General features: G+C 31.7%; 1 protein-coding gene across 1 annotated transcript; it reads right to left on the bottom strand.

Annotated features, from left to right (window-relative positions):
* Positions 1-2,786: 2,786 nt before the first annotated feature.
* On the bottom strand, positions 2,787-10,207 carry LOC147812977 (uncharacterized). Its single transcript, XM_087158535.1, has 2 exons — positions 6,359-10,207; positions 2,787-2,960 (listed from the first exon to the last, which is right to left on the bottom strand). Exons 1-2 carry the CDS (start codon positions 10,205-10,207, stop codon positions 2,787-2,789), a joined length of 4,023 nt encoding a protein of 1,340 aa, XP_087014661.1.
* Positions 10,208-16,318: the final 6,111 nt, after the last annotated feature.

Genomic DNA, 16,318 nt, shown 5'->3' with positions numbered 1-16,318 from the left:
AATTCTAAATATGCTTTTAATTTCTTTTTATTTAATTTTCACAAATAAAATGATGGCGGATATTTACTCGCTTCGGCAATATCTTTCCGATAATACATGTAAAACACTAGACCATCATCCAATCAAATTTTGAGATATTTGACTTGCGGTGTTACAAATTATTTAGTTTTATCTTATAAAATTGTTCCGTTACAATTTTGCATACTTTATTTTTCAAAAGGTAGTTTGCGTTTATATTTTTGTCTAAGTTTATAATTTTGATAAATATCTTTATTTTTGCGTAATTTACATTGAAAAAAATTTTTTTAGCGTTATCTGAATCGGTTTTCATGAATTTAAACTGAAGCAAAATTAAATTTTAAAAGCATCTGGCAGCAGTAAAATGTGCAATTTTAAATTACTGACTCAAAATTATAAATTGCTTGATGTTTTTGAGAAAAAAGTTTATAAAAATTGAAGCACAATTTTTCCTAATTTTGTATAGTGATCCCATTATTTTTAATACTTTTCGCAAGGTTTACTGCAGTGAAATGATCATCAAAATTTTATTAAATACCATAGATAGATAGTTAGAGAGATAAATGAAACACGAATCAAAAATTTATTCCAAAATACAAGATGGAGAAACCGCAAGAGAAATACATCATGGCTGTTTCACTTTTATTTAGGGTATTTTAAAATTTAAATTCATTCCTAAGTAATAATTCAGTTGCATTTCTGGCTATAATTTTTTAACATTTGGATATTTTGAAGGAAAAAAAAAGTTTTCAGCCATTGAAACTTCGTGGTTTATTATGGGTTTACCGAAGAGAATTTTCTATGAAGGATTTCTTCTGCGGTTTAGCCTCCTTTTAAGAGGCCTCAACTATCGCCATCTTGGATTCTAGGTTAAATTTTTAATTTGTGTTTTCTAGATATATTTCTGTACTTGATTTTACGCAAAAAATTCCCTTATATGTTAATTGCATAAAAACAGAGATGCTTATCCAAAATCTAAAAACTAATAATTGTTTGCTATTTATACATCTTTCGAAAACGGTTGATTTCAGAATTGTATTGGCATAATTTTGTGAGAAAAAATTCATATTCTAAAATTCTGCAAGCCTTATATCTGAAATTCTGATTAGATGACAGACTTACATGCATCGAAAGATAGTGGCATAGTAAATATCCATTATCAGTTAATTTGTGAAAATTAAATGAAAAAAGATTGAAAGCATGCTAAGAATTTTCCCGTCCGACTAGACTGTGAAGTGTGAAGTGGTCAGGGAGCTGACCTCACGCCAGAAAGGTCCTGCCCAAGTCAAAATTCGTTATTGTTTTCAATTGATGAGCCAACATAATTTTGATGGTAACCATTAATAATTCCATCATGGACCATTATATTTTTAGATGGTAACTGGCATAGGTAACCATCACCCAAATGTAGTGATTCGGACTGATTTATGATGGTCTAACATAAGAATACCAACTTGTTTTGATGGTTCGGTCATGGTAAACCATCAGAAATTTCCATCACAGTTTCCTAAAAATCAAATATTGGAAAGATTATGAACTACCATCACTTTCGGACCATATATGGCAGTACTTTTACTTTCGTTTCTTGTACCGCCGGTACAAGTAAAAAGTACGTACTTTTACTTGTACTTCGTTACTTTTTAAATTTAGTACTTTTACTTGTACTTTCGTTACTTTTTTGGGGAAAAAGTAAAAGTATTTGTAACGGAAATTTCGAATGAAATCGTTACGTTTTCCTAAAACTCGGTAAGCTTTCTTAAAAAAGAAAAAAAGAAGATTAAATTAAAAAAAAAAGCTTATGTTTTTTTTATTTATAAAATTAATGTGCAATATATATGCATTCACAACTCAATTCAATTATTCACATTCAATTATTTTTTACTAGCTCAAAGATCACAAAGCTATCTGAAACCCCGTGTTTGCTTTGTTTATGTTTGTGCTTTTAAAACGCGTTTCTATAGAGTAAAACAATTTTAAATTAATGGTAATTTAAATAAATAAAAATAATAAACTAAAAATAAAAATCAATAGATAAAATTTCTTTTTCGTGCAAATCCATAAAAAGTTTGATATTAAAATTATATTTGATTTTAAAATTGTATTATACGATTATATTATAAAATTATAATATAATATTCTTCCGAATTTAAAAATAAATTAATGTCCATAACTTTCAAAATTAAAAATAATTAAATAAATAACAAAAATTTTGCAAAAACGTTAAAGAACATAAGAATATTATTCAATAAAATTTCAGGTTTCTTTGAATCTTTGATTTCCTAGAAATGTACTTTTAAATCGTTATTTTTTTTGTTTAGTACTTGTACTTTTACTTTTACTCGTTATTTTTTAAAATAAGAACCTTTTACTTTTTACTCGTTACTTTTTTTAAAAATACTTGTACTTTTACTCGTTACTTTTTAAAAGTAACGTTGCCATGTATGTTTCGGACTGATTTATGATGCTCCAAGATACTAAAAAAATTGTTTTTATGGTATATTCCAGATAACCAACAAGAATTCCCCTTAAGCCATCAAGGTAATGAATAGTTGGAACCACCATGGACCATCACGGATTGTTGGTTTACTAGAATCAAACTTCTTTCGATGGTTAACCATCATAGTATTAAAGTATCATTTTCCATCATTCCATGATGGAAGTTTGTTAGCATATTAAAAACCATGAACGCATAAGGAAAAATGTTGGATGATGGTGACCATCAAATGATGTTGGACCATCATGAATAACACTAAAACCAACACAAACCATCAAAATGTTTTGATGAGACCATTGAGAATTTTGACTTGGTTGAATTCGAGTCCCGGAAAATCCATGGATGTTCTTTCATTCTCTGTACTATCTGGCCTTACTGTGAGAGCAACGTTGGTCCACCAAATAGGTTGCCCTTGAAAGAGTGGCCAACAAATCTGCCCAACTGATACCTGAATAATGAATGTCAATCGGGTGGGCATTGAGAAAAACAATAAAGATTTCTCCCCCCCCCCCCAGTCTACATATCTTCGACAGTTGAATTCGGTCAAGTTTTTCGCATTCTTTACATTAAAAAAGACAGTAATGGCAATTTTTTTGAAGAATATAAGGAAGGGCCGGGATAGCCTGGTTGGTAGGGCACTGGGCCCGTGCCCAAGAGGTCGTGGCTTCGATCCCCGCCGGCCGTAGACTCCCCGTGTAGTAAATGGTGACTGATGCACGTTAAATCTGTCAAGTCACATAGTCCTCCATGTTCCCATAACAAATCATACCTCTGGGGGTACTGATACAGGAGTTCCCTTGTCTTCTGGATTGGGTTCGAAACTATGAGGCTACGGAGTTGAACATTAGTAGTCGTAAACACAAAATTGGGTCAGCTATTCAACGACGGTTATAAAATATAAAATAAGAATATATAAAAAAAAATAATTCACGATTCTTTTTCGTATTATTTTTTTATGCATGGATACATATTTTCTTTTACAAACATTACGTTAAAAAATTGTACGATAATAAATGTCATATAAAAAAAACTTTTTTCATTACCAAGCAGAAAGATAAAATAAATAAAAGACAAAGAGAGAAATGAACAAGTCATTAAATAATTAGTCGCTTTTGAATGACACCTTCAAAAAGCCGTGTTGGAGGTATGCTCAGTAATTAAAGAACGCGTGCTCTGCCCTCTTTTGTATTCCATGCTGCCTTCCACGGAAACTCTCCTTCGAAAGTGATGACAAGGTCGAGGGGCCGACAATCCCCCCTCCCATACTAATTCTAGCACCCATGTACTCACTTATTAAGAGGGGGGAGGGAAGGAGATGATTTTGTTCGATAATCATAGAAAAAGAGGGTGAGAGAGAAACATGTTCAGGGGAGATGAAAGATGGAATTTTCCACCAAGAGAATTCCGCGCTGAAGCTGCAAATGGAAGCCAGCCACAGACATAAATGGGATTTGTTTGAGTTGGTGGAAGCCAAGGGGAGTATCGCTAAAGAGGGTTCATTTCTTTTCTCGTTGAAGTCAGTGGATTTATATGGTATCCTTTAATAGAGAAAAATCTACGGTACGCTGTAAAAAAAAAAGTATTTAAAGGAAAAGGGGACTTATCACTTTATAATCAAATGAATTTTTTTAAAAAAAAATAATAATGATTAAAATGAAGTAAAAAAGTACAGAGAGCAATTTTAATAATTTTGGATCAAATGATTTGATTTTTACCTACGGATATGCAATAATTTAAATAGATGGCATTTTAAGTTACGAAATCAGACGCAAAAACGTAGGGGAGAGTGGGGTCAGTTGTAATAATTTTTACTTTACTATTTTTAACTAACAAAAAGTCCAATATATTATTAGTATTCATTGACAGACGAGTAAAGTAGACTATCCTTTACTCGAAAAAAAAAACCTTATTTCAAATGTTACTATATTAGTTATTAACAATTTTTGGCAGTCGTGCACTTGTTACAATTGTCCCCACTTACGGGGTCAATTGTAACAGTTCATAAATTCAACTAAAACATAGTTAATTATACATATTATCAAAGTTGTGATATATTTTTTATTGATCAAAATAGTAGTGATATTTTAGGAGTAAAAATAATAATGAACAGAAACCTAAAGGATTAAACTTTTAACTTTGTTGAGGGGGTCGATATGCGGACTGTATATTACGATTGATTAAGTACAAACGATAACTATTTAACAATTTATTAACAAACGATGAATGACGCCATTTGAAGACGTCCGACGATATCAAAAACAAAAACAACAAGAGCTCTTCTTTTCGCCAAATGAAAAGATAAACGAAGCCAAAGCCGATAGAGGCGCCAACATACCGCCCGGCTTTGAAATATCAATTTCAAACAAATACATATACAACAATAAATGACAATTTATAACGCAAATGATAAAAAAAGAGTTCTAAAAATTTATGACTAAATAACCAAATAACATAATAATTTTCAAAAGCAAACTAAATGCATACAATCACATTCTTTATGACAATAATGAAAAAAATAAACATGTAAACTAATTACTAGTAGACTCATTGATAGGTAAAACGCATATATTTGATATGCTGCGTTTAAAGAAACCTTGTGCAGTTTTTACAATAACAACTCGAATTTTTCCATCATTTCCTGGGATAACCTCATGGATACGACCAATAATCCATGAACAAAGGGGTAGATTATCTTCTTTAATTAAAACTAGTGTTCCTGGTTTAACATTGTTTTTTTCGAATAACCATTTACTTCTTTGCTGTAAATTATTTAGATAATCTCTTGACCATTTTTTTCCAAATAGTCTGATTGATTTTTTGTATCCTTTGCCACCGAGAGAGTCGATTATCAGGAATGACTGCCACAGGAAATTCTGGAATACTGTTTATGGGTCGCCCAATTAAAAAATGACTGGGAGTTAGGGTCTCAAAATCATTGGGGTCCGAAGAAAGGGGAAGAAGTGGTCTACTGTTTAATACACCTTCAATTTGGTTTATAACCGTTAAAAATTCCTCGAATGTTAATTTAGAGTTTCCAATAGTTCTTTTCAAATGGTGCTTAAAAGATTTAACTCCCGCCTCCCAAATGCCACCAAAATTTGGCGATCTGGGAGGAATAAATTTCCAAACAACGAATTCATGGGATAAGTAAGAAGCAAGATTTTCTGAATTTTTAACAAGATCATGCAATTTTCTCAATTCAGAATGAGCACCAGTATAATTTGTGGCATTATCAGAAAATATAATAGAAGGCAAACCTCTTCTCGCAAAAAACCTTTTAAGGGTGGCAATTAATGCTTCTGCTGTCAAATCACTTACTATTTCCAAATGAATGGCACGAGTAATTAAACATACAAAAATTACAACATAGATTTTGTTTAAGATTCCCTTCCGCTGATTTTTATACTTAATAAGAAAGGGACCGCATAAATCGGTGCCAGTTTTTGAAAAAGTTATGGTAACTCTTTCTTTCGGTAAAGAAGCCATAATTTGCTGTTCTATTTTAGGTTTGGCTTGGAAACATGTTATGCAATCGTGAACGATTTTTCGAGCAGTGTTCCTACCATTCAGGGGCCAAAACTCTTGTCTAACACAATGAAGCAAAGTTTGCGAACCAACGTGCAAATTTTTTAAATGAAAATACTGGAAAATTAAAGTAGTTATTTTATGATCTCTTGGAATTAGCAATGGGTGCTTTTGATCATAAGATAAATTCGAATTGTTGATTCTGCCCCCTACTCTAACCAAACCATTAGAATCAAGAAAAGGATTTAAATTACTTACGTGGCTGTCTTTCAATCTTTTTTTATTTTTTAATGCATGTATCTCCTTTCTAAATACAATTACCTGTACTAACTTTACTAGAGAAAGCTTTGCATGCTGAAGTTCCTCTCTAGTGATGGGACCAAACATCCTTTCCTGTTTCCGACAATTAGAAATGAACCTATAAATGTAACTCAAAATACGAATTAGTTTTACAAAATTATTACTTAAAGTGAGAAAACTATTAACAAAGTCTGAGTTGGAAGACAAAGTAAGAGTTATATTCGATGATTTTTTAAGTTCACGCTCATAAAGTTCACTGTTCAAATTTTCAATGGGTTGTTGATCTGTTGGTTGAATGTCTAAACTCGATGGTCCAGAAAACCACAAGTCCAGTGACACCAATTCGGAAGGATCGATTCCTCGCGAAATCAAGTCAGCAGGATTCTCCTCAGATGGTATATGTCTCCAGTGAAAATTATTTGAAAGTGTTTGAATTTTGGATACACGATTTCCAACAAATGTTTTTAATTGGTGCGGAGAAGAGTTAATCCAAGCCAATGCGATGGTAGAGTCTGAAAATAAAGTGACCTCTTTGATATCCATTCTTAAAGCAGCTATAACTTTTTGAACTAACTTAGCAAGTAAAAGGCATGCACATAACTCCAAACGAGGTACGGATATTGTTTTTAGAGGTGCAATTCTAGATTTACTGGCTAGGATTTTAAAGGCAGAGTTAGAACTGTCAGGATGAAGATATATCACAGCTCCGTAAGCCAAAGTGGAAGCATCAGCAAATCCAACGAGAGCAATTTCCTTAACTTTAGAGGTTAGAACATATCTGTCGATTCGAATGTTCTCTAAAGCTTTCAGGTTACTGACGAAACGATTCCATTCTCGAGCAATGTGCTCCGGCAAATTGTCATCCCAATTAAGGTTTTGAGTCCAAAGTTTTTGAAGCATTATCTTAGCTCTACTGATGACGGGTCCAAGAAAGCCAATTGGATCATACAACCTAGCAATGACTGACAATACATCTCGTTTGGTATAGGTTGATTGCTGGGACACGCATACTTTGAAAGTGAACTTGTCTTGTCCCGGTTGCCAAATTATACCTAGTGTTTTAGTAGATTCTTCAGTCTCGAAAGAGAATTCTTCGTTAAAGTTGCTGTCATTGATCAAGTCCCTGGAATTCGAGTTCCATTTGTGCAAGGTCATGCCACAACTATCAAACATTTTTACTAATTGAGTCTTTAACTCTAAAGCCGATTCAAGATCTGTTGATCCAGTAAGTACATCGTCCATGTATAAATCAGAAAGAACAACTTCTGAAGCAAGAGGGTAATTCAACTGTTCATCCATCGCTAACTGCTTCAATGTTCTGATGGCCAGAAATGGAGCGTTTTTTGTTCCATACGTAATTGTTTTCATTCTGAATACTGTAGGCACTTCGTCTTCTTGAGTTTTCCACAAAATTCTCAATAAATCTCTTTGAGACGGATCGATTAATATTTGACGAAACATCTTCCTAATATCAGCTGTTAAGGCAATCTTGTGTTTTCGAAATCGAACAATCAAATCAAAAACGTTTTCTCTCACTTCTCCGATTAGCAATATGTCATTTAAGCTTTGTCCTGTCGATGTAGGCGTAGAGGCATTAAATACGACTCTTAGTTTTGTAAAAGTTTTGTCGGGGCGAAAAATGCCATGATGTGGCATATAATATGATAAAGAAGGTGAAACATCATCTACAACCTTTTCCAAATGATTTAAATTTTCGTATTCATTTATGAATTCACAATAAAGTTTCTTCATTTCAGGATTGGTGTTCAATCTTCTCACGGTCTGATTCAAGCGTTTCTGAGCTATATAACGAGATTCACCGATAGTTTCCAGCGCTTCCTCACGAATAGGCATTTTAACCATGTAACGACCGTTTTCTGCTCTTTTATGATTCTTTTGAAAGTGACTTTCGCAAAATGCTTCTTCATCACTCAAAATTCGGGAATTATCTATTTCTTCAATTTCCCAAAAATTCTTAATGCTATTTTCAATGTTTTCTGAACGATAAACTAAATTACAATAATGTTTTGGATTTTTGGATTCATATGAACCACTAGCAATAAAACCAAAAACAGAATCTTGAAATGTTAAGTTTTCTGAAGTGCGATATTTATTTTCTTTAATGATTTCAAAAAAATGTTCAGCACCTAAGATCATATCAATTTTTCCAGCCTTAGCGAAAGAGGGATCAGCTAATATTAAATGATTGGGAATAATAATGTTCTGGAAATTCAAAGTGTTAGATGGAATTAAATCCGTAATTTTATTGACTACTAAAAATTCAGTGCGAAGCGAAAACGATGAATCTTTATTAGAAACAAGAGCATTCAATTTATATTTAACATTTGTTTCATTTCCTCCTAACCCACTTATTGGAATATTTATTCTTTCTTTTTTCAATTCGATTTTGTTTGCGAAATCCGAAGTCATAATATTTACCATACTTCCACTATCCAACAATAAACGTCCTTGAACGAAACAGTTACTCACAGGATTCCAAATCCAAGCTAGAGCAGTTGCGAGAATTATGTTTTTATTTCTACAAGTGTTTGTAGTAGCGAACACATGAGATATTAAATTATCATTCGAAACATTATTTATGTCCTGAGAAGTTGGATTACAGACTGGCGCCTGCGAATTTTGCTCTATTAGAGATTCCGAATGAATCTCCGTTTGGCGAAAATTATTTTCCTTGCGATGCAATAAGGAATTATGCTTAGCTTGACAGAATTTGCATGTAAATTTCGATGGACAGGAATTCAGTTTATGTGATGCATTTAAACAATTAATGCACAGATTATTTTTCTTAACAACATCAAATCTGAGTATTGGTGACATTTTTAAAAAAGAGGGACAGTTGTATACTAAATGGTCCTTTGAACACAAATGGCATTTATTGCAATTCGATTTCACAACAAAGTTGCGTGCTTTGTTTTGATGTTGAATATTCTTAGCTTTATTCACAAAAAAGTTTCCCTGAAGATTTTCTAATGTTTGACATCTTTTTTGAATAAATTCCATAAATGTATTGAATTTTGGAAGTTCAGTAGAAGTTAAACTCATTTCATACTGTTTGCGACTTTCCTTATCCAATTTTTGAACAGTTATGTTAATTATTAATTGTTCAACAAGATCATTAGTTTCCAATTTCATTAAATTTAAACCTCTTAAACTTTTATTTAAAGTATCAATTAAATGTCTCAAATCTTTATAAGATTCTACAGAAATTTTTTCAAAATTCAAAATGTTCGAGATATAATTGTTTACAATTAAACGAGTATTTTCAAATCTTTCTTTTAGGATTTTCATCAATGATTCAAAAGTATCTTCTGGTGTTTCAATATATTTAGCGTCACCTTTTAAAGCTGAACGCAAATAAAACAATTTCTGCATGCTATTTAAAGACTGATTTTCAGTTATCAAACTATCAAATTGAAGCTTAAAGTTATTCCAATTTTCGATTTTTCCATCAAAACAAGGCAAGCAAATATCTGGCAATTTAACATTTATTTTACTATTACTTAATTGTTCATTGTTATGCAAATGAGAAATATTAGAATTTCTTGAATGAAAAAGTCTTTGCAAGCTTACCTTGCAAGATTCTATCTGTTCTTCCATTTCATCAAAATGGGATTGATAAGCTTCTAATTCTTCATCCTTCAAAATTGAATAATAATCCAGTTTTAAAAGTTCAATTTCTTGAAGAATTAATCCTATGCTATCGATACGAGATTGCAGTTCGAGACAGTCAGCCTCATTTCCATTTGTAGAAATAAAGCTTTCCAACCTAGTTATTTTCCTTTTAGAGCTACCACGACGACGATTCAATTGTTTTAAGCTCTTTTCATATTGTTCCTCAGTATCAGTCATTTCTGCAAATCAAAAATGTATCAAAACGAAATCAAAAACGAAGATATGACGAAACGAAAACGAAAGTTGATCAAAATTGTTATTTTCAAATTATATCAGGTTTGAATTCCGGGTAGACAGGACCATGTTGAGGGGGTCGATATGCGGACTGTATATTACGATTGATTAAGTACAAACGATAACTATTTAACAATTTATTAACAAACGATGAATGACGCCATTTGAAGACGTCCGACGATATCAAAAACAAAAACAACAAGAGCTCTTCTTTTCGCCAAATGAAAAGATAAACGAAGCCAAAGCCGATAGAGGCGCCAACAAACTTTAAGGGTTAAAAATTTTAATTTATGCTGTGAAAGGTGACAAATAAAATAATGCACATGCAACCAGGGCCCGATTAACCTCTGAAAATAGGGGAAGCATAATAGGATTTTGGGGCCCCCCTAACTTGAGCAAAAGAAACTTTTGATATTTTTCACCCATAAACAATACATTTTAAAGAGGGAAGAACCATGTGAAAACTATTAGAACCTTAGAAAGTAATACAGAGATCCTATGCAATCATGTTGGACCCTTCTTTACGTGCTTTATAAAGCACGTAAAGTAGGGTCCAACATGTATAGTAGCCAACTATATATAGTAACAAAAACATGAGGGAGTAGCTAGCACATATGTTGACAAAATTTAAATATTTCACTAAATTAAATTATAAAATTACTTGTTGTTATACGAAAGGTTCTTTGCAAGATGAGTCTCTTTTTTTATGCCAATTTTTTTACTAGCGGCAAAACCACATTAAAGCATCCCATTTATTGAGCATCCCATTTTTTTTCTTTTCGAGAGTTTTTGTTGGAGTCATTTTTTTTTCTTATTTCTTTTATTATTAATATTTTTTTTGGCTACAAAAAATAAGAAATTGGGCCCTTAATTTCAGTCATTTGGGGGCCCCCCTAGAATTTAAAAGGGGAAGCACTTGCTTCCTGTGCCTTTTCGGTAATCAGGCCCTGCATGCAACATAATGTAAATGATAAAGGAAACTATTGGTGGTTCTTAAAGAGTAAAGTAATGGTTTGTAAACATAAGATTACTTATTTTCAGCTGTTACAATCGTCCCTTTACTTATTGTTACAATCGTCCCCAAGACGCCATTTCAACTTCATTTGTTAAAAACAATGCTAGTTAATTAACAAAACTAATCTTTTTTTTTAAATGTTAATTAAGGTGTCCACTTACATATTCGGTTAATAATTTTTATTTGTTTAAAAAAAATTACTTTGTTACAATATAATATTCCAACACCAAAAAAAGTACTTACGTAGCATGAAAATATATTTTGCGATGTAACTCTTTCAAAAGTACATAAAAATGGCTGCCAGCAGGGGTGCACATGTAGATTTATTAAATATACCTTGTGCGCCACCTAGGAACCAAATCTAGAACCCGACACTCGAAATTTTTGCTCTGCTACAATCGTACCCTGTTACAATTGACCCCACTCTCCCCTACTGTCTTAAAGTAATCCTAAACTTTTTTTTTCAACATATGAATTCTTGTCTCTCTAAAATATAGGGGTATCAGCAATACCTAAAAAATAGTACGAATGGATAAATCTGGAGGGTAAAAGAATAAATAAATAAATAGCAGGTAATGTGTAAAGAGCATTGATGAAAACAATTTTCGTTTATACGTGTTTAGTAGGCCTTGGCCCTCTATCAGCCGTCGTACCACTCAGTTTAAATTAGTTTACTTGCGTGTTTCTAGATTTTTAAAAGAAATCTACATTTGCTTAAGTATTCTCACAATTTTCTTTCTTATTTAATGTTTTTTCTAATCGACTGGGTTAATCGACATGTTGCAGTGAAGCATTGAGTCTAATGTTTTTTCTCGAAATTCGTATCCTCTAAAAAATGAAGTTAGTAATTACCTTTGACGAAATGTTCGCTCCAAGTTTTTTCCCTGGAAGTGGTTTCGTAGATATGACCGAAGAAACTTTCGTGAATTTTTGATTTCCGACTTTTGCAGCGGAAGGATCCTATATAATCTCTGTCGCTTGGACTAATAAGCATTTTTTCATGTTTATCGATTTTTCATACATTATCATGTTATGTTTTTTCATGCTTTTTCCCGAAATTCGTATCCTCAAACTAATGAAGTTAGTAATTACCTTTGACGAAATGTTCGCTCCAAGTTTTTTCCCTGGAAGTGGTTTCGTGGATATGACCGAAGAAACTTTCGTGAATTTTTGATTTCCGACTTTTGCAGCGGAAGGATCCTATATAATCTCTGTCGCTTGGACTAATAAGCATTTTTTCATGTTTATCGATTTTTCATACATTATCATGTTATGTTTTTTCATGCTTTTTCCCGAAATTCGTATCCTCAAACCAATGAAGTTAGTAATTACCTTTGACGAAATGTTCGTTCCAAGTTTTTTCCCTGGAAGTGGTTTCGTGGATATGACCGAAGAAACTTTCGTGAATTTTTGATTTCCGACTTTTGCAGCGGAAGGATCCTATATAATCTCTGTCGCTTGGACTAATAAGCATTTTTTCATGCTTATCGATTTTTCATACATTATCATGTTATGTTTTTTCATGCTTTTTCCCGAAATTCGTATCCTCAAACTAATGAAGTTAGTAATTACCTTTGACGAAATGTTCGCTCCAAGTTTTTTCCCTGGAAGTGGTTTCGTGGATATGACCGAAGAAACTTTCGTGAATTTTAAATTTCCGACTTTTACAGCGAAAGGACCCTATATAATCTCTATCGCTTGGATTAATAAACATTTTTTTCATGATTTGATTTTTCATACATTATCATGTTACGTTTTTTCCTGCTTTTTCCCGAAATTTGTATCCTCAAACCAATGAAGTTAGTAATTACCATTGACGAAATGTTCGCTTGAAGCTTTTTCCCTGGAAGTGGTTTCGTGGATATGACGAAAAGAAACTTTCGTGAATTTTTGATTTCCGACTTTTGCAGCGGAAGGATCCTATATAATCTCTGTCGCTTGGACTAATAAGCATTTTTTCATGTTTATCGATTTTTCATACATTATCATGTTATGTTTTTTCATGCTTTTTCCCGAAATTCGTATCCTCAAACTAATGAAGTTAGTAATTACCTTTGACGAAATGTTCGCTCCAAGTTTTTTCCCTGGAAGTGGTTTCGTGGATATGACCGAAGAAACTTTCGTGAATTTTTAATTTCCGTCCTTAACAGTGGAAGGACCCCTATATGATTTCTATTTTTGGAACTAATAAACATTCTTTATTTATTTAGTTATTTTAAGTATTTTGAGCAAAAAAAAGAAAACAGTAATTCGTATAAGTAAAATGTTTCGTATGTTTAAATGTCTGTTCATTGGTTGGGAGTGAACAGCATTCATCCAGCTGGTCTGGTCTATCACGTCTTTACCATTTACAGCAGCTGTAATTCTTCCCCATTGTCATTTAATAACAGAGATTATTTTTATGAGTCTAACCTGATTTCAATGTCCTTCTATGATGATTGTTATCACCCACTCCTTTAATGGAAATGGCCAACTTAAAAAGAAAAGAAAAAAAAAAAAGAATCTCTTATTTTTTACGTTATTTAAAAATCTTTTTGGATTTTTTATTCAATTCCTACAATTAGTTCACACTTTATTCAAATTTTAAATATGTAATAAAATACTTTTGTTTTATATCAGAGTAAAAATTGTAATTATTTAGTAAAAAGTAACTAAAATAAAAATTTTCTTCGTTGACCTAATTTAGGAATTGACTTTAATTTTTTTTATTTTTTATGTAACTTGTTTATTTTTAGTTAGACAGTTGACTAAAAATACATAAACTTATATCATTTTTGATGTAGTTTTAAAATTCAAGTTATCAACTGGTTGTATATGAATGATTTATTAGTGTTATCCTTAATAAGTGCTTTATTATACAGTAGCCGATTTTAGTCAACAGCTTTGTTGTCGTTGCTTCGCATCTTGTAGTCGATTTATTACTTTTCCATAATGTATATTATGTATACGTCACGGTTATAGATTTGCCCGGTATACCCTACACTGATGTTTTTATTTTAAACTTAAGTGCCACTGCCCGGTATGTATACACTTCACTGATGTTTTTTTCTCTTTTTTTTAAAAAAAAGTTAGGTTCTACTACCCGGAATATATTTGCCTGGCATGCCCTACACTGATGTTTTTATTTATATAAAGTGCAACTGCCGAAATACACTTGCCCGGTATTCCCTACACTGATGTTTTTTTAAGGTAAAGTGTCACTGCTTGGTATAGACTATTCCTGATATAACCAAACCATAAGCTGCTTCAGCATACTCATCAGTGTCTTCAAATACTGTTTAAAATTTCTTCCCGTATTGTAATTCACACAGAACGGAATACAAGTTCGCTTTTTTACTTCAGATTTTGATCAAAAGAAGGGGTTATTATTAATTTCCGTATTAATGATAACCGGATTTATCACTTTTACCGTAACACATATGTTTATCTTATGTGGCATCATAAAATCCATTATTTCTCTATCTATTGGCAACAGTTATCATTCATTTTGACAGGTTGTCCTGAGTAATAATTTAACTAGCGTTAAATAGTTGGCTGTTCCAGTAGTATTTATTTAGATTTGTATTGTTAGGTTGTTTTAAGTAATAGTTTAATCAGTGCTAAGTCAAATATTTATTTAGAATAATTTTTTTTATAGAAAAAAAAATTGAATGTGTAATCTGGAGTACAGTTCATAACTTGAATTGTAGTTAGATAACGGTTTCATATTTTACATTATTAAAAATGCTATTGAATAAAGTAAGTTTATATCATTAGAATATTTGCTAAAACTTAGTAAAAAGGATTAAAAACATGCTTAAAATTTCGTCTCTAATTTTTGGATTGTTGAGTTAGGTCGCATGGAAAAAAGCCTCTTATGAACGAAAAACATCTGATTTTTTTTTCAACCTTAATTCCAAGAAGGCGCGGGAATAAGGGTTCATTCTTTCGTAAGGAAAGAACAATTTTAAAATAACTTATTAGACTTACTTCTTAATGAAGAAGACGATAATTTAAGGAAGAAAAGTTGGGAACAGTGATACCCTGCCTTTCCCGAGTAAAAGGAGAGAGGGGGTCATTGACCGCCTAGGAGAGAAAAGAATATAGGTCGCCTGAGTCACCCTCTTCCACCCACCATTTTCCCTTCTTTTGTTATCAACACACAACTCTTTCATTTTGTCTTCTCTATTGTTTATCACCACCTTCTTTAATCGCCATCTCATGTTACAGGATGTTATCTCTATCCTTTTTAGACATCATCTTTGTGTTTGACATTCAGAGTTTTCAGTCCTTTTGACAGATTTAATATTCATTAAATATAGTTTAAATGTAAAGAAATAGTTATGGAATTATATAGTTAAAAACATAAAGGAAACAAGGAAAAAATATAATTTTTTTTAAAATAAGAAATCAATGAATAAAAAAATTTTTTTTTTGAATTCTTTTAAAAAAAGTTTAAATATAAAGAAATATTTATGGAATTGTGTAGCTAAAAACTCAAAGAAAACAGGGGAAAAAATATTAAAAATTTTAAAAAAGAAATGAATAAATAAAATATTTTTAATTTTCTTTTTAAGTTAAAAAAAAATTATTAAAAAAACTAAAAAAAATTAAAAAAGTTTGAAAAGCAAATATGGAAAAGATATAATCAAAAAGGTATCATAAAGGTATAATAAAGAAGGTATCATGACCAAATTTTACCACTTTTACCAAATTTGTCACACATTATAAGACAATATTTTATAGTTAATTTTACCAAAATTATTACCAAAGCGTTATGGTAAAAACTACCGAACTTTTCGGAAATACGATAAATTGACCACATTCTGGTAGTATTAACAATACTTTTTGTTAATACTACCAGACTACAATTTTACCCCGTACTTGGGGCTACTTTGGACCATTCTGTTATTTTAATAGAAATTTAATACGAGATTATTTTACCTTGTTAGACTATTTTAACTCCTTACTAAAGAAATGACACTGCAAAAGAGAAAGCAGGAAGAAAAGCATATTTAAACATTAAAGAAACGAATTTTTAGACTTGAAAACATAGTTTG

Source organism: Parasteatoda tepidariorum, chromosome 3, assembly GCF_982258835.1.
Source record: "Parasteatoda tepidariorum strain Cologne lab strain chromosome 3, Ptep-v5.0, whole genome shotgun sequence".
In the NCBI taxonomy this organism is placed as follows: Eukaryota; Metazoa; Arthropoda; class Arachnida; order Araneae; family Theridiidae; genus Parasteatoda; species Parasteatoda tepidariorum.
The sequence above is the reverse complement of the archived record's forward strand: the minus strand, read 5'-3'. Positions and strand labels throughout refer to the sequence as shown.